The sequence below is a fragment of the Dicentrarchus labrax genome, unplaced genomic scaffold, assembly GCF_905237075.1.
Source record: "Dicentrarchus labrax unplaced genomic scaffold, dlabrax2021, whole genome shotgun sequence".
In the NCBI taxonomy this organism is placed as follows: Eukaryota; Metazoa; Chordata; class Actinopteri; family Moronidae; genus Dicentrarchus; species Dicentrarchus labrax.
The window spans coordinates 32067647-32088228 of NW_026136713.1; the positions used below are offsets into that span (position 1 = coordinate 32067647).

The window sequence follows — 20582 nt, forward strand, 5'->3', positions numbered from 1 at the left end:
CAAGAACGAAGCAAAGGGAGAAACAGAATGGATTCCAGCCCAGTAAAGGCAACAATATAGTTCAAGAGGAGGGGGGCTTAACCGCACAATGATTTCTGTGCTCCATTTTAAAATAACATCTTTTTCATGTTCTGTAAATCATGATTGAGACCCCCCAAAAAATCCCCTGTGAGGCCTCAAGCCCTCAACTGAACACCAACTGAGTGGTTTCTGCAAACCAGTGAGCTGCAGCTCCAGGTTCACTCCATGCATTTTTCTGCCATTAGTGAGAAAGTGCTGCGTGTGTAACCTGAGCAGAAGAATCTGGCGGTAAAAAAACTAAATCCACAACACACACACACACACACACACACACACAGAAACACACACACACACACACACACAGCTGCCCTGGTGTGTTTGCAAGTAGGTGGATGAGGGTGTGTGCGTGAAAGAGACCGGGTTATTTGAGATTGTTTTTAGGCACTGTGCAATCACACACACTCTTTTCCTTGTGTGGTGTGTGTGTGTGTGTGTGTGTGTGTGTGTGTGTGTGTGTGTGGGGGTGTGTGTGAGTGAGTGAGTGAGTCATACCAATTAGGCTGCAAACCTTGGCCACCTCTACATCCTCTCCAGATGAGGCACTACATATCTCAATTAAAAAAGGACGTAATTTGAGAACACAAAAACAGAGGAGGCATCAGGATGGAGGAACTGAGGGACAGAGAGATGATGTTGGTCTGCAACCTAATCTGATGTGTAAGTTTTTGGCCAGAAGACAGCTGCAGTCTCACACACGCAATACAGTTAAATGGAGACGGAATAAACCTGAATGAAGGAACGTGGTTGGCTTTCAAAGAACTGGATCCTCGTTGTGAAATAAAATTAAGACTGGAGTTACTATTTGAATTTGTCTACAATCAACATCACATTCAATTGTCATATAGACTGAGCTGTGAGACCTCAGTATGTCAGTCTGTATTAAGTCATAATAGATTTTAGTTTAGTTTAGCAGCGGTAGAGGGCTAATTCTGACAGCAAACCGCAGAGCTTCATTTGGGAAAATGTAGAACTGAATCATTTTTCTAAAACAACACTCTTTCAAGTCCCGTTGTGTTTATTACCCATTTGTCACGTTTCATCTTGCGTCTCCATTTTACTTATTTCAACTTTCATTATGTATCTGCTGCTTGATGAACATAAATCACGTACAAGCTCATTTATTTAAACACGTTTAAACACGTCTATGTTTTATATCTTTCTCTGCCTCTCTTTCCTCTTTGTTCGCCAATTACGACCAGATGTCAGCTGCTATGTCTGAGCTGTAAAAATCACCACAAATCACTAAACCATTTACTTATGAATGGACCTGCATGCACATGCAAACACACTCTTAGACAAAAAGGGTGTTGATGATTATAAAACTGCATTTTCACATTCATGGGCACTAAAAACACACAGTAACACACCCACACACACGACTCCAAACCGCTTCCTTCCTTCCTTCTTACGCACGGCTTCCCAACTCTGCTCCAGACACGCTCCCATTGTCATCACATCTGGTTTGAACTATAAATCTTCTATCATTCACTCTTCTGGGAGGAGGCAAACAATTACAGAATTTCATACAAAGACAGCAAAAAGCATCAAGAAAGAGAGTGGGAGGAAGAAATCAGAGCCCTCCTAACATTAGGTTTTTGAAGGACATTGAGGTTTGCTGAGCAGAAAAAATATCTTTCTCAGTTACACTTTACTGGTGGTCCCATAAATCTGTGCACACCAACGCATACATACACACGTGCACAACCCCTCAGATAAACAAGCACAAATACACACACACACACACACACACACACACACACACACACACACACACACACACACACACACACACACACACACTATTTACTCACGCAAACATTTGCCAACCTACACACAATAAAAGAACAAACACTCCAAGGAATCTTCTAATTTACCCCGCCAACAAAAGCCTGCCTTCACAAAACGCCTCTCCATCACTTCCAGCCACATGCTGTATTATGTCCGGGAAAAATGGGAAACTGTGAAAATATTGACACAAATTAAGACGTGGTCGGGGAAAAATGAGTCGGCCAACTGAGGAAGGAGGAATGAGGGCCGAGATTGAGTGCTAATGGGAAAAAGGTGTTAAAGATACTAGAAATTGCAAGGGAATAACAATAAGATGCAGGTGTGGGCTCATTACTGTGAAACGGAGCGCAGTCATAGAAGAATTACCACAGGACCACACAGAAGAGGAGATGAAAGCAGAGAGAAGGAGGAGAGATGAGAGGAAGCGAGGAGGCAAAGCAAAACAGCTGAGAGAAAAACACTTAACTGAGAAACAAAAAACAAAGCTAAAGTATAAAAAACTCCTAATTATCATCTAGTTTTAAGCTGATGAACACAGGCCACCACTTAGGCAGAAGACAGCTGCATCCATGCATCCATTTATTTCTCTCATGCTTTGAACATCATTGCCTATGCAGATTGTTCCAGCTATGAAAACAAAGTTTTCCACGCTAACTGCCTCTCTGAGGAGATGCTGTGGCATGATTCCTGGCTTGAATTACAGGGAGGGATCATCTCTGAAGGTTAACCTGGTGGAGCACACTGGTGGGTACCATTTGCATAATCTACAAATGTAGTTATGTAGCCTCTAAAGCTTGTAGAGCATGTGAACTTTTTTTTTGGTGACTTGATCCCAGTTTACTTGGGATATGATGATATTGTGATAAAAGTTGGGTTACTTTGTCTGTGAAATGTGTGTAGAATTTGTGTCAGTCCATATCAACATCAAAGCTCTGGTTTTCTAATATTTCAAGTGAACCAATGAGTGATGATTTTCAAGTTCACTTTTGATCTTGGAATCAGCAGATGACAACAATGGCTAATACCGATACGATGACGGATAAATTCACATTTTTGTATTTTTTATTCAGTTCATAACTTGCAGTTTATTCCTACCTGCTAAGAAAGGCTAAGATGTAGCGAGCAAAGATGGATGATTTAATATTCTATAGTTCTGATTGTTAACTGTTGTTAACAACAACAAAAAATAACAGTTCTGACTCTTCAAATGCTCATTAACTTTTTCTAGAACAGTACATCAAAAAACTTCAGAAACATAATTTGGCTTTTGAAGAACATAAAACCTATCAAATGTTTTGAATATGATATCAAAATAAATTAGTATTATTACTGACTTATTTATTGACTATGATTTTATTATCTGAACAATAGAACAAAATACTATACATTTCCCATTATCTAATGATAATTTATCAACCCCAACAATTATGGTACATCTCTATTTTAAATTTGCATTTAAATCGATACAAATAGTAATAGCCTTTTGTCAAAGAAGAAGTCACATGTTTTCATTCAAAGTAGTGACTCTCGGTGCTCAATGGGACTAACTTAAATGACAAATGTGTGTGTGTGTGTGACTATGTGAAAGGGACAGTGAATGAGGGAGGGAGAGAAGGAGAGAGAAAGAGCAAGGCAGCAGCTGTCTGCCTGGATGACCTCAGCGGCAGCTGCTGCCCCCCACTCACCCCACCCCGCTCTGCTGCCCTCTGTATGCCAGCTCGCCTTTGAAGTTAGGTCAAGACCGATACATCTTTGGATCACATACCGATAATCATTACTGGAGACTTTTTTTTTTAATCCTAGAATACAAATGTATTGCTACTCAAAAATTAAATGCAAACTTGACAACAGAAAATGTGATTTATGGAATAAACAGTGGTCAAATCTGCTGTTTTATTAATGAAAAGTTAACGTGACAATAATATCTATTGATATTCTAGATAAAGCTGCATCTATGAGAAGAAAAGCAACCCTTTTATTACTCTTGAGGGTTGTAAATTGTCTCATGTCACAAAAACAAGATTTAAAATAAAAATTCTTCAGTTTTATAAACAGAGAGCACAATGCACAACTTTATCGGTAACCCATGATGTCATTCAGTTTCCTTTCTACAGTACTTGTAAGATTCCCACTTTTGTCGGACTATTGGCCGAGGCACAATATTGAATTCAAATTCATTCATTAATACACTATAAACATCCATCATGTACAATCTTGTTATTGGCTGGTAATATCTGTATCAGAGCATTTTACTCCAGCCCGTCTTTGAAGTGCTGATGTTGGGCAGAGAGAGATGCTTTAGTCAGATTCGCTGGATCGCTGGAACCTGACACACACACACACACACACACACACACGCATACAGAATGGCATGTAGACAAACAGATGGATAATGCACACACACACGGGGGGGGGGGACACACACGGACTTGCGTGTGTAAATGTGCACTGACACACTGTCTTCCCTCCAGATATTTTGTTTACATGGATAGGAGTTGAGGGAAGTGAACATTTCAGTCTGAGTATAGAAAGAAACACATCTGTATTTGAGCAGCAAGGTCGTCAGAGTCCACAGTGTCATCGACAACAGCCACCACATGATGAGACAAACAAAATATACACACCCAGACAAAGTGACAACCGACTCTGCTTTCTGAATGGAAAGTTATTATGTAAAGTAAAAAAAAGAACAAGGCACAACAATGAGTCTTTTATAGAGACATCAAAACTGACACACACACACACACACACACACACACACACACACACACGCACACACACACACACACACAGATGTGACATTCCAGACCACATTGACGCAATGCCTTTCACACAAACACAACCGGGGGAAAAACAAAAGCATCTTCCTCAACAGACTCATTCATAATCATACACACAAACACACACTCACACACACACACACACACACACACACACACACACACACACACACACACACACACACCTACACACGCACAAGCAGAAGCACTGAGACAAAAGCATCGCTTCATTGAAAAACTGTACAGGCTTGATTTCTGTGTAAGGCCCCACCAACCTAACCCGGTTAATTATATCCTCGAAACTTACACAGCAGTCAATAGAAGTACTGAAATGAAAGGTAAGGTAAAAATCATCATGTGTGATCATGAAGTGTAATGAAGGAGAGAAATAGACCAAATGCAAACTTAAATTAATGGGAAAAAGTAAGGGAGGATTAGAGAAATAAGAAAGCTAAAATCTTTGGCTTTAGTCATGGATGGTGGGTTTGTATTTGTTTGTCATCATACAAACACACACATAAACACAAAAAGTAAAATACTTTTCAACAAAAGTCTTATGTAGTCATCTGTGTAAGCGATGACACTGGTAGATTTATGCCAAGTTTGTTTGAAAAATGTTGCAATGGTGCAATGTATTCATGTTTTGTCAATGTAATGCAAAGGACTGTATCAGTGTCTCATGCCACAGTTGATAAAAAACCACTTACCTATAACGATGAGAGTGTAGTTGATGTTCACGCTGCCAAACCCGTTGGTAGCTTTACAGATGTAAGTCCCTGCATCGTCAGTCTCCACCTCTTTAATACGCAGAGCGTGCTGTAACACCCTGAACCGTGTCCAGCCACTGTGGATGTTTCGGCCATCTTTGGTCCACATGTTCAGCGGCGGGGGGTCACCCTCGACGGGGCAGGGAAGCTTCATGGTGCGACCCAGGCGGATGCTCTGCCGATGGGCCACCCGCTCTGACACCCTGGGTGGACCTTAAGGGTGGGAGAGGGAGAAGGAGAGTCAGTGAGATTATGAATGAAACACTATGATATTTTCAGATAAATATATATATATATTTTCACCCTTTACGACTCTACTCCCTCTTTAGGCTAGTTACACAAAGTTTAAGATATCAGAATACTGCAGAGAGTGTACACAGCCAGGTTATTTGAGCGTATAGGAACCTACTAATGAAATCTTTCACTTTTGCTTACAGCTCAAGTTTCCAGCTGCAGCAAAATCCAGTTTGAATTGGGTAGAAGGGAAGGGAAGAAGGGAATCACTGAGTGGTAGCGACTGTAGCCTAATTAGTGTCCGCAATGTTTGATTGCACAAACCAATCTTTCCCTTAATAGGTGATTCTGACCCATTCTGCCAGAGATACAATATTTTCCTTGCAAGGACTATGATCCATGGAGGCATCAAAAAACTTTGTTCACCTTCACATCCACTGCCAGATACCTCCCTGCAATTGGGTTCAGGTTATAAAGGACTGCGACTGATGATTATTTTTATTATCGATTATCCTGCCAATTGTTTTTTAGATTAATAGTTTTAATCTATGAAATATATTTTTAAATATAGTTAAAGTGAAAAGTGCTCATCAAAACTTCCCAGGGTCCCAAAGTGAGCTCATTAAATATCTTTACACTCTTTGTTTTACAACAAATTATGACAAAGAAAAGTAGCAAATGCTCCATTTGGGGGGGTGATGGATGAGGATAGACAGCAAAGCGGGGGGAGAGAGAGAGAGAGAGAGAGAGAGAGAGACGGATGACATGCACTAAAAGGCCACAGGCTGCATTCAAACCCTGGCTGCTGTGGTAAGACTCAGCCTTTAGCCACACTCTGAAAAATAAACTCCACACCCAACACCAGATTTGATTTGTGTGTTTTTAGCACAGAGCCTTGTTTGGTCTGAATCGGCCCTGAGTACAGGGAGTTCAGGTGAGTTACCTGGGTGCCGGCATTTTTCACTATTTTGGCATGAATTGCAATGATTAATCGATAAGTTGATGACTATTTTTCTGTCGACTAATTGATTAATCAACTGCTCATTTAAGCGCTCAAGTTATATTCAAGATGTTCAATGTTCATACTTATCATTGACAATGTGTGGTTTCACAAAGTATGAGTAGTAGTTGTGTAGTTGTGTAGCAGTAGTTGTGTTGAGGGATGGAGGCATTTTGAGAGCGGTAGGTGTGTCGACATCAAGGTTAGGATGACCTCTTGTAATGCCTGCTCTCCTGACATGCCCACATTTCCTTGTGTGCAACAACACACCTCCCATTTTCACCACTATTCTCAGAACCAAAGAAGCCTCCAAATATGGCTTTTAACACACAGGAGTGATCCTTTAACCTTTAAGAAGTCTGCCATGGCTTAGCTGAAACACTGACATTTGAATACCGGCAACAATAGAATCCCCAGGGAGCAAACACAAAGCCAAGCTAATATCAACTGAGATGTCGTGTCGAGACATAAAATCAGGCGTGACCTTGACCGCTCAGTAGCCGGTCTACTGTGAAACTGCACACTAGAAAAACAGAGGGGGTGAAGTAACATGCTGACTGACTGGGAACGACGGGAGGAAATTAGAGCAATAGCGTAGGGGGTGATGGAGAAAACAAATTTAGGGGTGAGGAGGAGAAAGAGAGGAAGGAGAAGGAAGGAAGGAAATGAAGGGAATGAGGGAGGATGGAATTTAAGGGAGTAGCTGTGAGAAGAGAAAGGGAATGAAATATGGCCGAACAGGAGTAGTACAAAGAAAGACAAACAGGAAGATAGAGGGATGGAAGCAGTGTAGGAGTTAGCAAGGTTTACTGCATACTGTACATCTCTGTTTGGCTTCTCATTCTACTCCTTCTGGGTTAAAACAATACCCTCCTAATATAGTACTAAAACACATAATAGGCCACCATGTAGCAAACAAAGGGTCCTAACAGACTACAAAAGGCAACTGTATGGAAAACCATCAGAAAACAACCAGCTTCAGGTCATGACCTGTAGTTTAAGAAAGATTTAAAGGACAAAAGGTGGCTTGATTTTAACAATGTGCCTGATAGAGGCTTATCTAGAAGAATATGTATGGTCCGATAAAGAGTAGAATCATATGTAAACACATATGTTTCATTTATTGCCCCTTTTGTCTGTTACTTTCTTATCACAGAGAATGAACACAGACTGATATTGTGTATGGAGACCTTCAATTTGCCCTTGTGACTGAAGGGTTTAATAAACAGCTGTAGACTTCTGGTATTTTGTTGTTTTTCGTCAGCTTTTGGCAGTTTGTGCATAAGGATAAATACAGCTTGTTAAAACTTGGGACCACCTCTTTTCATACAGTAGTATTGGCGATCTTTCTATTGGTTATAACATTTTACAAAGTAATCGTTAAGTTCTGGAAACACAGATCGAAAACTACAAAGACATCAGACCGGACAGGATGCAAGTGGTCAGATGATGGGTTAAATTGTAAAAAAAAAAGACACAGTTCGGCAGGATGATTTAAAACACTTAGTTTGGATTAAATTATTCTTTAACATTTGCCGTTTTAAGTACAAGTGAAAGATTTCCTTTCCCATTAAAAATCCTCTGCAGCACACAGATGGCATTTACCTATTAGTATTTATTTTTTTTGCATTTCTTCAGAAGAACAAGGTAGTTAGCGTGAGCAGTAACCACCATGGCTTTGCAACCAAGACTTCACATCATTGGCAAGCAAAGACCAGCTGTCAACTGTCACCAAAACAAAACAAAACAACTTGATTTATTCCTCCAATGTGCAACTGCAGAGGTAGGGGATGAATAAGGTGAAGTCGAGTGGTGTATACATGAAGCGGACTGTAAAAAAGGAGAACAGTTACAGTAGTCTTCTAGTGTTTGCTGTCACGACGGGCTGTTGTTTTAACAGGAGAGGAGGAGGTGGACACAATGATGGATGTGTGAAGGTGAAATGTGTGAAAAAGACATTAGTCACACAGAGGTATTCTCGGGGAGCCTCTTCTCCTCTCTCCTCCCTCCTTCCATCCTCCTCACTCCTGCACGGGGGAATGTGTTCGTTCAACTGTATGGCTTTCTCATCAGGGGCCCGACAGCTCACTCTTTCTTCTTTTCTTTCTCCCTACCTTCTTTCACTTTTGTCATTCTCTTTTTTGCTTTTTCCTTTTTTACAATCTCCCTCTAAAATCAAATTTTCTTACTTTAACACCTGTTTCTTTCTTTCAGTTGTCCTACCTTAATTCTCTTATCTACCCTTTCCTTCCTTTCTGTATATAAACTGGATCCCTTTAATGTTCCTTTTTTTTCTTTCTCTATATCTATTTCTTCCTTTTCTTTCTCCAGCAGATTGAAATCTCATTCCCCTGAACTCTTACCATTCCCCTGCTACCTCTCTCTTTCTTGCCCTTAACCCCTCGCTTCCCCTTACTACCTCCTCCTGTCCTCTCTTTTCCCCTGTCATAACTCTTTTCCTTTCTCTATTTTACTCTCTTACTCCCTGCTCTCGCTTTTCTCTTTCATCATGCTCCTTCACACCATCCTCTTCGTTCAAGGCAGTATCTCTTCTGTCTCTCCTGGGTGATTTACTGGTCTCCTGCCTTTTTCAGATCTATACAAACACACACAACTTCCCCAGTTCCTTCCCCAGAGGATCACAGGAGCAGGACCTCTACCTGAACCTCTCAACTTTCGCCAGTTAACCTCTCCTACATCTCTACCCGATGAAGGGAACACACACCAGCAGCCTCTTTCCCTTCCCCTCCTCATAGTGGTCCTCCTCCTCCTCCTCCTCCACAGCCCATGACCAAAGTTAAGTCTTTTTAAATCTGTCTCTAGGGGTGAAACTGAAGCGAGTAAAAAATCTATTCTTCTCTTTCACGAGACACAGGGTCAGTGTGTGTGTTCGCACATGTGTGAGTCATCTTTGACAAAATGTGTTGTTTAAAGGAAAGAAAGGGCTACAAATATTGTATATGGTCAAACTAGGGCTAATTACAGTCTGTGTCTCTGTGCTTGTGCATCTTTGTCTGTTTATATACTGTTTAGGAAACCTGTGTCTGTGTTTTAGTGTGTGCATCTGTGTGTGGGGGGGGGAATAAAATTGCAGGCCTTTAAAACTTTGGTCTGTTTTGTCCATTTGGGGCTTATGGTGTTCCCTTGCCTGCAACTGGCTCCCCACAACAATGTAAAGCACCTTGAAGCTTGTTTATCTGCCTCCAGACACTCACAAACACACACACACTGTGCACACCCTCCATCTCGTTTCCCTTCTACACAGGGAGAGTATAGGTAGTTTGGACGTGCACGTCCTTGCACCTCAGAGCTGCACATCCTCTGCATGGAGGGTGGCTGAAGGCCAAATAAAGCAGAGGAGAGATCAGTTGATACAGTCTGTTGTTTGACTCGTTACTCCCAAAACAACTGTAAATACACTGCTTGAGTTCCATTAATGGAACAGGATGACATTTGGGGAAATTGTCTGTTCAATATATAGCTCGAGCCACAAGACAGTTAGCTTAGCTTCGCATAGAGACGGCTGGCCTGACTGTCCAAATGTGACAAAATCTATACAAATTTACTGATGTGTTTTGTTTATTCTGTATATAAACAGGAAATACAATGTGGCCATTGAGTCAGTTATTTAGCTGTAGGCTACAATATGAGTCATGTATGTTGTCATTTACATTCCGGCTTATATTATTCTATTATTAGAGTCTTTATTGATAATTTCTTAGCAGAGATATCCCTCTGAAGTGTAAGACACACAGTATCTAAAAATATGTGTATCTTGTATGTGTGTTAAGATTAGTTACTCTAATAACGTCTAGTCCAATCTAGCCCTAACAAATCCAGTTTGTCCACTGTGGTCTACTACAGTCTAGTCATGATAACACTGGATTATGTTTCTTAGATTTGTCTCATCTAGGATAGTCTATAGACATCAATTCTGATACTAGTCATCACACTCAAGTGCAGATAGGCTGTTTTTCTTGCTTCAGGCAAGAAATACTGATGGTACACTTTTGCATTTTCACACGCTAACATTAGCAGATATAACACGGTAGAGATTAGTATGTTTTCTTTGGTTCTCAGTTCTACAGACTTCTTTGAAATTCAGAGATCGCTGCCAGCTAATGTCTGAACACAGCGTTGTTTGTTCAAATCAGACTCACTAATGTCTTTCACAGACATTTCCATGAGTGATATTTTCTTATACGATTTTACATTATAAAGAGAACTATTAACACCTACCCTCCATCATGAGAACACAACTGAGGTTTCTGAAAAGCAGTCGAAAAATTGCTTTAGCATCCAAACACTTTGTCATTTGTCTAAGCACCGAAAAAATACCTGCTAATTCAGTAATTTTCTCTGTTGCATATTTTGGCAGTGCGTGAGAGCTGGGACTGCCCTTTATGATTTGGTTTTGGACCGAGAGTTCGGTTTTTAATGCCCTTAACGTTCCACTGGTCTTAGAGTCAGATGGGTCTGCGGAGTCCAACACAACGTTGTTGTTGGCAGGAAAGTGAGACTGGAGCGAGAGGGGAGAGCTGAGGAATGCTTTTGATGGAGAGCACTTAACAGCGGGACACAGCGTTGATGTACTGCACAAGGTAGAGGTGTGTGTATGTGCATGTATGCATGCTGAGCTATGTGTGTTGCCCTGAAAGACAACCGGGTCCACAAGAGGTCATCATTATTATCGGATCAGTTATAAAAGTAACATTTACCTCTTTCTTTCTCTCTTGTAATTTTAACTAAGCTCAGAGTTTATAAAATAGGCCCAAGGTTTATCCTTTCGCAATGTGCTTCAATGAGAATTTGTGTGTGCAGTACTCAAATTACCCCTATACCCGTAAGTCCACTATTTACGCAATGCTTTCGGTGAAATCCTGTAATCCCTTGCTATTATGTTTTTGTATCTGAATTCTCTTTATAAGCCTGAATCCTGTTATCACATCAATTCTCTCTAAATTTATTATGACCAGTGGGATTGCTTGTTGCCTAACGCCCCATTTGCTGAACCAAGCTGTGCTTTCTTCATCGGGCTGCTCACACTGACAGATTCAACCCAACAGAAACTGTCTGACATCTCCTTCTACTACTGCAGTTCACTCACATACACACACTCTAACACACCCAGGCCCTTCTCTGGCCTGAGGCAACAGGCTGACTGATGGGTACACATTAAGTTGTCTTCTTCAGGTGTATGCACGCACGCACACACACTTACACAGATACACAGACACTTTCTCGTTCCAACGTAGTCACTTCCACCTCTACAATAGGTCAACTGCTGCTTGTTACTCTGTCCTGACAGTTAACACTATGCCTGAGGCTGGCAAGGATATACCGACATCATTGAAGGGCTACTTTACACACACACACACACACACACACACACACACACACACACACACACACACACACAGAAAAGAAAAACACACAGTGGCCAGAAAAATTTTTGAGGAATCTGCTGAGTGGTTGATACGGCAACCCGATCCCCTGAGCGACTCACACCATTGGCTTTCTGAGAGCACACACACACGTAGACTAAAGGTGTAAAACCTTCTGTAATCCCTTCTTAGTTTGTTTTAATCTGATATTTTATGACCTGATAATAATCTCAGATCTTTCCTAGAGATGTGATTTGTTCTCATGTCCTTACTTTCTCTCTCCTTTTACTCCATATTTACCTTTCTTTTTCTCTCTGCTACTTACACTACAGCTTCTTTTCTAATAGCTGGTTATATTGTTCCACCTTTCTTCTCTTCTTGCTGCTGCACCTGTCGGCTTTAACTGGAGGACAAACACTCGGGATTAAGAGTAAGATTCAATGCTGTTATTTAGAAGAAACCTACCAAACAAGTTGCTGTGTAGGAAAAACTTATTCTAATTTTTTAAAGATTTAAGCTCAAACATTCCCCTAAATCTCAGTTGGAAATAACACCCAAATGACCCAACATTAAGTATAAAAAATGATCTAAAATTGCCATACAGTCATGCTCTTCCTTCAAAAAACAAAGACCAGTGCTTACATTTCATGTTAATGTTCTGAAACCAGCGGGGCAAGGTGCAAAATCTACCACAGATCTTTTCCTGTTGGGTTTACACTTGGCAAGAGCAATACATTTGCTCAGTTTACAACCCTGGACTAAAAGGTTATGAATCATTTTTAATGACACACCCCACCCAAATGAATACTGCAGAGAAGATTTATGAAAACTATTAATTTAACTAACTGAGGGAAAAGGAAAAGGCAATTATGGTAACAATTTCTACTTTGAAATCCCGTCTTGTGTTTATGCAACTGTGGGAAAAAATGTCTACATTAAAACATCAATCAAGACTTGCTGCTACTCTTTGCATAATTTACTGCAGCAGTTTTGTACAACCTAAAACTAGCTTGTGGCTAATCCCCCCAGGAGCGGCTAACAGTTTATATGTCATTGTTTGTGTCATTATTAGGGATGATATGATTAATCAACAATTAATTAATTGGTCCTGATGAATTTGATTGAACAAATTGGAATTTAATCGATGCAACAACAAATAAAGATCTGAAATATAATAAACGTGTAATCCCTTATTACATTTGAGCAGAATTCTATATTTGTTATATTCTCCTATTGCAGGATTACATATGGTTGTTTTTGAGTGTCTTTTTTAAAAGACTGCATGCTAGCAAATATTATTTTTATAAGCGTGCTCTGAATGTAATCTGATGTTCAATTATATGTGTTTAATATGTCAGGGCCTCTACGTCTTTATATGTTTCATGGGCTATGCAAGAGAATATGTAATATGTCGCTGTGAAAATACAGCTTTGACTGAGGAAAAAAAACACTTTTGGTATTGTTTGGTACAAGCTAAATCTTAATATTAATGATTAATGGATCGTGTTACCAATGTTAATCAATTCAGGAAAGTGCTTACAATTTGCAACCCTATGCATTATAGATAAATGGTTTTTAATTTTTTTTAATTGTCTGGTTTGATAGCATTAGAACAGCCAAACTCATGACTCAACTCATGACTCATAACCTCAGTATCTCTCAAGTGGAAATAGAACCAAGACTAAAATTAAAAATCTTATGGAGAGAACAATCCTAATGGCTCCCCTCTGGTGCATGCATCTGTAGTAAAAGTGTTTACTAGAGAAAGAATGTTTATCAGAAAATACTGGTGACAAAACAGAAAGTTAATCTCTCTTTTTATGTCTAGAGAGAGGATGAAGTTTCTTACAAAATCATCCTTAAATCCATATATTTTCCGTTTTGAAAGTCAAATTCCACAAAATGGCTAGGCAACCTGTGAAACATGTAGTTCAAGGTCCCAAAATAAACACTACGGTAGTTTCATCTCACGAAGGGAAGACAGGGGATACTCGAACATGGGAAAATTGGGTACAAGGCTTTTGAGGAAACCGAGACAGAGAACATAAAGTTCTACAAACCACCAAGAACCTGAAGGCGGTTTGAACCTAGAAAATTCTTTTAAAGCTTATAAAGGGATTTAAGGAAACCACATCATGCACACCATGCACTTGCATGCATGAATGTGAGTCTCTCTCTCTGTGTGTGTGTGTGTGTGTGTGTGTGTGAGAGTGTAATAACAACATGGGCCATTATACTGTATAAATGCAGATTGAAGTGAAGAATGTTCAGTAAGGGAGGAAAAATAAGGAAAATAATGTGTGAAAGAAGGCAGAAAAGACACACACACACACACACACACACACACACACACACACACACACACACACACGCAGAGAGTTAAGGGAGGGAGTCAAGAAGGGATAAAGAGAGAGGACTTAATCCACACAAACCACTACCTGCTAACATTTGAGGATTTACAGGTTAACTACAGACTGGACAGGAAACTGACATTTTAATGAGTGCCTTGGATAAAAACCGTAACAGAATGTACTTTGCTTCCTGTACCCTTGAATTACATTTACATTCTGTGAGACAAAACGTTTGACAGATTTTGAGGCATTATCTTTGGTCCATTAACAACTTGCAGTCATGACTTGTTGAAAAGTGATATGGTAGTTGCTCACCAGTAACGACACAGACGGATGTTTTCTTTGTTACTTCTGTCTTTCAGACAGATGGGTATGAAAAATAAAAAGATGAGATTTCACAGTTTGACAGTTAAAACATTAAAAGGCCACACCTGCCTCCTGTGATGACAGAGTGTATCCAAAAGCAAAATCATGTCACCTGTTTAACAAACCTTTACTCAACAAAGCATAATCTATATACAGAATTAGAGAGAGCAATGTCTGATTACTCCACTTTTTTAACTGTGCAAGCTGTAGTGACACTTTGGTCAGATAATAAATCATTTAAATAAAATTTAGAACATCACCTTTTAACTCCATAACCAAAGGGACAAAGAAGGAGGCAAAGAAAGTGAAAGGAGAAAGAAAAAGCGAGGAGGAATAAAAGACTGAAAGTAGGTCAAAGGCCATAAGTACTATTCCAGTTCAGTGTGTGTATTTGCGTGTGTGCATCATTCCTGGCTGGACAGTGTATGGAGGCTGAGGGCTGGGTTTCATTTTAGGGCAAATTAAGACCTGAGACAGACAGGGAGCAGACGCTCCGATGTAGACCCAATGATCTTACCTTCATCCTGGATCACCAACATTTATGCATTAAATATTTATAAGCTATAATATTCTAAAAACGTGTATATTTTTTAAATGAACCTAGCAGCAGCCAACAAGCTCCAGAAGTCTGCAGGGTTCAGACAGCTTCATTTAAGGTGCTTTAGTGCAACTCGGAATCTAGAAATATTTTAAAAGAAACAAAAAAAAGGTACAAAATATAACCACCTATATATGTTTTATGCACAAGCATTAAAATATAAGACAAATGACATCAGGGAACTGGTGAGGAAAATGATGTCCGATTGTGTTTGGTAGAGCAGATGCAAGTTTTTCATTTAAGATCTTACAGTTAGTTACTTTATTATGACTAAAAAAGAACAGAAGAGCGGTGTTTTTACACAGAGAGGAAATTCAGACATGCAGACAGCGTTTCACTCTAGCCAACCTTCACCAGTGACTTTTAACAAACACTTGTTTGGCTACAAAGAAAGTGCAGCAGTGGCAGGTGTTGTGGTTGCATGTGAGGAATCCGAGGTCAGGTCAGTTCACTTATTTAGTCACCGTCAGGTTACAGTCACACAACACAGCAATGACCCTCTAAACCAAAGTACAATTAAACATACGTACCCTTCATGGTAAACAACTACATTTAGCTTTATTGAGCTCAACAAAGTGACCATCGTAAATGCATCCATTTGTATAGTACGTTTACGTGTGTTGTGTGTGTGTGTGTGTGTGTGTGTGTGTGTACACGTGTGTCTATTGTGTGTATGTGTCTGCAGAGAGCCTCGTGCCTTACAGATAAGGCAAGACATAGTTGGTGCAAGATAAGAAATAGTTAACACTCTTGAGTGTGTGTGAGTGTTTGTGTGCATGTGTGTGTGAAGCAAATCGGTGTCCTCGACCTGACTTTTATCAGCATTTTGGAGGCAGACGCTGTTACTCATTAACAGCAGTGACACACACACACACACACACACACACACACACACAGAGTACCACCACCTGTTGTGGTCCACTTTAGTGATAAAGAGGTGAATATTTGTTGTAAGGGAGCCTTTCATATTGACATAACACATATAAAAAGGAGACGAGAGGAGAGAGATGGTGAGAGAGAGAGAGAGAGAGAAAGAGAGAGAGAGGGGGTTTATAAACATCTCAATTGGTGTAGTTTGCTTTTAAGCAGTTAATTAGTTGCAGATAAGATATACAAAGGTTGTACTCGTGTAGGTGACCCTGAAAGGCCAAAACAAAAAAGACCAACAGACTTTTGTGGTCTCCAGCAAGTAATGAGTTACTGTACATTACAAATACACTCTTAATTTAAGGTAATTTAATACGTTATGAAGTTATTCATCAAGCAAATAAAAACAAAATGACTATGTTTCAATGACTACTAAGACTAAGGCTGCACAATGAATTGAAATATTATCAAAATTGCATTAGGCAGGCCAGGTGCAGTATGCAAATCGCAGAAGCTGCAATGTTTTGATGAAGGTAAAATGTGTCACAGAACAGCATTATAATGAAGACCTGAAACTCACCAAATCAATCCTTATATAATAATATAATATTACATCCCTATTAACAGTGTCAGAAACATCTACGTTCTGTAGGTGAAGTTAAACTATTTGATTTATAGAACACTTTTCAAAACCTGGGTTACAAAGTGCTTCCTAGTGAGAAAAAACAGAACCTTCTTCCTCCAGTATTTCCTCCTCCTCACCCTCACATCTCCACCTGTGTGTTTTCTGGTTCACTGGGTGGGGAGTCAGACATTCCAAGCATGCACATAACACATAACACAACACACACACACACACACACACACACACACACACACACACACACACGCCCCCCTCCCACATTCCACACCAATCCTCAGCCGTGACTAAATCCATTTGTTCAGCTCAGGTCACTGTCTCATCTTAGCCTACTGTGTCTATGAGTGTATGTGTGAGTGTGTGAGTGATGTGCTTAACCTATACCTATTTTTCTCTAATCTCTGCCATGTTGGTTAACATCTAAATGTCTCCCAACGTCTTAAAAAGAAAGGAAACTGCAAATGAAGAAGGGAAATAGCCAGATGAAAACGCAACAATCCTACTGATGTCTCAATATGGGATTGAGCCTGCACACTTACATCATGTGCACACCGATAAAAAGAGTCCAACTAGTGTTTCTTATTTTCACCTGATGGCAAGTGACGATAGGTGGCTCAGATTGTTATTCTAAGTGTCAGACAAGATAATGGAAAGGATCCCTACAGAGATACAACTTTTCAGACCCTTTCCGTTTGTGTTATTGACTCTGTTGTTTTAAGAACCCTTTTAACTTATCTCTTTAATCTGAGCCTGTCAGTGGCAAACACAAGCACTTTTAGTGGACGGACCTTGCACTTGCCTCCAAGGATTATGTTGCAGGCATTGCACCCCACTTTGCAGTGGACGGCTGAGGCGATATTTTTTTGTACCTATGAGTCATTTAGACCCCAAGATAAGTAAAAATTGACAGAATTACCCTTTAAATGTGGGGCAATGGGCGCCCAGTTAGCTCAGTGGGTAGAGCTGGCGATCCTTGTGCCGAGGCTGTGTCCTTGCTGCAGCGGCCCAGGGTTCGAATCCGACCTGCGGCCCTTTGCTGCATGTCATTCCCCTCCCCCCTTTCCTGTCTGTCTTCAGCTATGCTATCAAATAAAGGCAATAAAAGCCAAAAATAAATACTTTAAATGTGGGGCAATAACCCTGCTGGTATAGAGGTGGGCAAGACATGATAATCAGACAGTCTCTCCTAAAATGAATTTGTGGTGTTTCATTCATTCGTACAAACTCTAAGAAAGTAGTAATATAGTAATATATGAGTAATAAAAATAATACTTCAAAAACCACACATATCCAACTAGTTTTTACATAAAAAAGGTGAGTGGGGAGAAGCATACTGACCCTTTAAGTTGATCTTAGCCAAGTGTAAATATCATCATGACCATACAGTGCTTTTGATAGCAATGGTTAGTTCAGAAAATGTTTTGTCTTGAGTCCTGCTTTTATTCTCAGGGTAAGAAGTAAGAATATCCACAGGTTGAATCATTCATTTTCCGAACTAAATATGAGTCCTGGCACATACCATGACGCACAGGGCGAGCCAGGAACAGAGCATGAGAAGTGCTGATGGATAGGGCACAGTCTCTACCGAACACACACACACACACACACACACACACACACACACACACACACACACACACACACTTCCACCTGAAATCAATCAGTCATCGTGTCACTTGTAGCTGTCAGTATGGACTAATCTCTCTGTCTGCCTCTCTCATGTTTTCTTCATCTCGTGTTCTTGTTTCTGTCTCATCATTCAGTATATATGTGATTGTGTCATAATTACAGATGGGAAGTGAAATAAAAAATAAAACTACCACTACATTACAGTCTTCTTTTTGACCTCCCTGCTCCAGATAAAGGACCAGTCCATTCAATTATTCAATTTTTAGATTTTAAATTAGATTTAGTCAGGTGATGTTGGGCTGAGCTTTGGAGGGATGTCCCCAAACTCAATGTACTAATAAGAGTGATAAAAAGGTGTAAATTATCCCGGCCTAACAGGTGACAACAAACATAGCAGGAGACTGGGGGAGACGTCAAACAACAGTCTGTACACGCCCACACGGTCTTAAGAAGATGTCTAATCAGGGATATTAAGTGAAAACACCTGTGCAGGTGAGCCATGGGTGTGTAGGGGCCTCAGGTAACACAAGTGAAAGTACTCATTGTGCAGAACAAAGCCTTTGAGAGTGTTCTTATTTATTTAAGCAGTGTATGTAGGTGGAGTGAATTTGAACAACTTTCACGCTGTTGGGAAGTTGAATCTACAACAATACATCATATTTTATAAACTGATAATACTGTATGATTTTTATGTAAAATCCAAATCTTAAAAGTAGCTAGTAACTATAGCATAAGAAAGGCTGGAGTAACAAGTTGATGTTAGTAGATGTCTTTCTAAAATGTAGCTGTAGAGTAAAAACCATCTCCAAATTTGGTGTTCCTAAATCTTTTTTGACAAACTGAAGAATTTACTTTATGGGTTCAGACAATTCCCATGTGTCTTAAGTGAAATAAACCATACAAGAACCAACTGGATTATCCTAAAATGCATTGTCACAAACCTAAAAAAAGGTCTGTTGCTCTTAGTTAATAAAAAGCTGGCATTTTGGACATATGTGGGTTTCACAGAACCGCAACATTACATACAGAAGAATACACTAACCGTAACTATCACACATATAATCCAGTGTAGTTACAGCTACTTACCTAAACCTCCACAAAACCACTGATCTGCGAGCTTTCCTTTCCCCCACCTTCTCCATCCCACTGCCTTCTCTAAAGCTCCGACAACACAACCGTTAAATCCCAGAAAGCAGCCCATAAGTACCTTTGTTAATTACGTGTGGAAGAATAGGCCTGTTGTGTCCCTGTGTGATAATGGTGCCAGCACAACAGAGGGATTACCTCCGGATAATACGTATGCTGAGCTGACCAGTGTGATGAAGGGCCATGTAGTGGGAAATCATTAACAGAGCTAACTGGTCTGAGGCTTTTCAGCAAGATGTCAGCACTGTGTGGTTACTGGCAGGGGATCACTGTGGGGTTATTTCACTGTGGCTGTAACCAATATCTGGAGATACTCAGTTTTTTGTATTTTTAACAGATCTTGTCAATGTTTTGCCTGCTACTTTGGGAAAAATGCAAGAAATGCCAGTCATGCCATTCTGTGTTGCTTTACAAATTATTAATAATAATCAACACATGATGCACTGTCTACTTTGGCTGCATGTGAGATCCAGAAATAATTGTACAGCATTGTGTCATAACACATTGTCTAAATCTCTAGGTTATGAACTTCTGGCCTTTGTGTATGAGCAGGAGGTCAAGCTCAATGTAGACATATTTTTCTAGCTAAAAACTTTACATTTTCATCACATATTTGATTCAAATGGTTTTCCAATCTGTACAGCATACAGCACTTTCTGTCCTTAGACCCTTGATTTGCACGAGTAAGAACTCCCAAAATAAACCCTTTAAGGGGGAAAAAGGAAGAACACTGAGGAAGAGCCACAGAGGAGGGATCCTTCTTTTAGCGTGGACAGACATGTAATTGACGTCATATGTACAAAACAACAAGGCCAAAGCCAAGTGCAGAAGGTTCAGATGTCGTAGTTATGAATCAAACCCTAAGACCTTTTATTTGAAAAATGCCTGCTTTTATAGGCAGACTCAACAATTTTAAGGTCAAGATGAGATTATATAAGATATGATAAGATT

At 40.0% G+C, this 20582-nt stretch overlaps 1 protein-coding gene across 1 annotated transcript in view; it reads right to left on the reverse strand.

The window, feature by feature from the left end:
• The window catches only part of fgfrl1a (fibroblast growth factor receptor like 1a), a 71025-nt gene that overhangs the window by 36454 nt on the left and 13989 nt on the right, over positions 1–20582 (reverse strand). The window contains exon 3 of the mRNA XM_051419446.1: positions 5357–5629. Within this exon, the coding sequence (XP_051275406.1) occupies positions 5357–5629 (273 nt within the window). The remainder of the gene's footprint in view (positions 1–5356; positions 5630–20582) is intronic.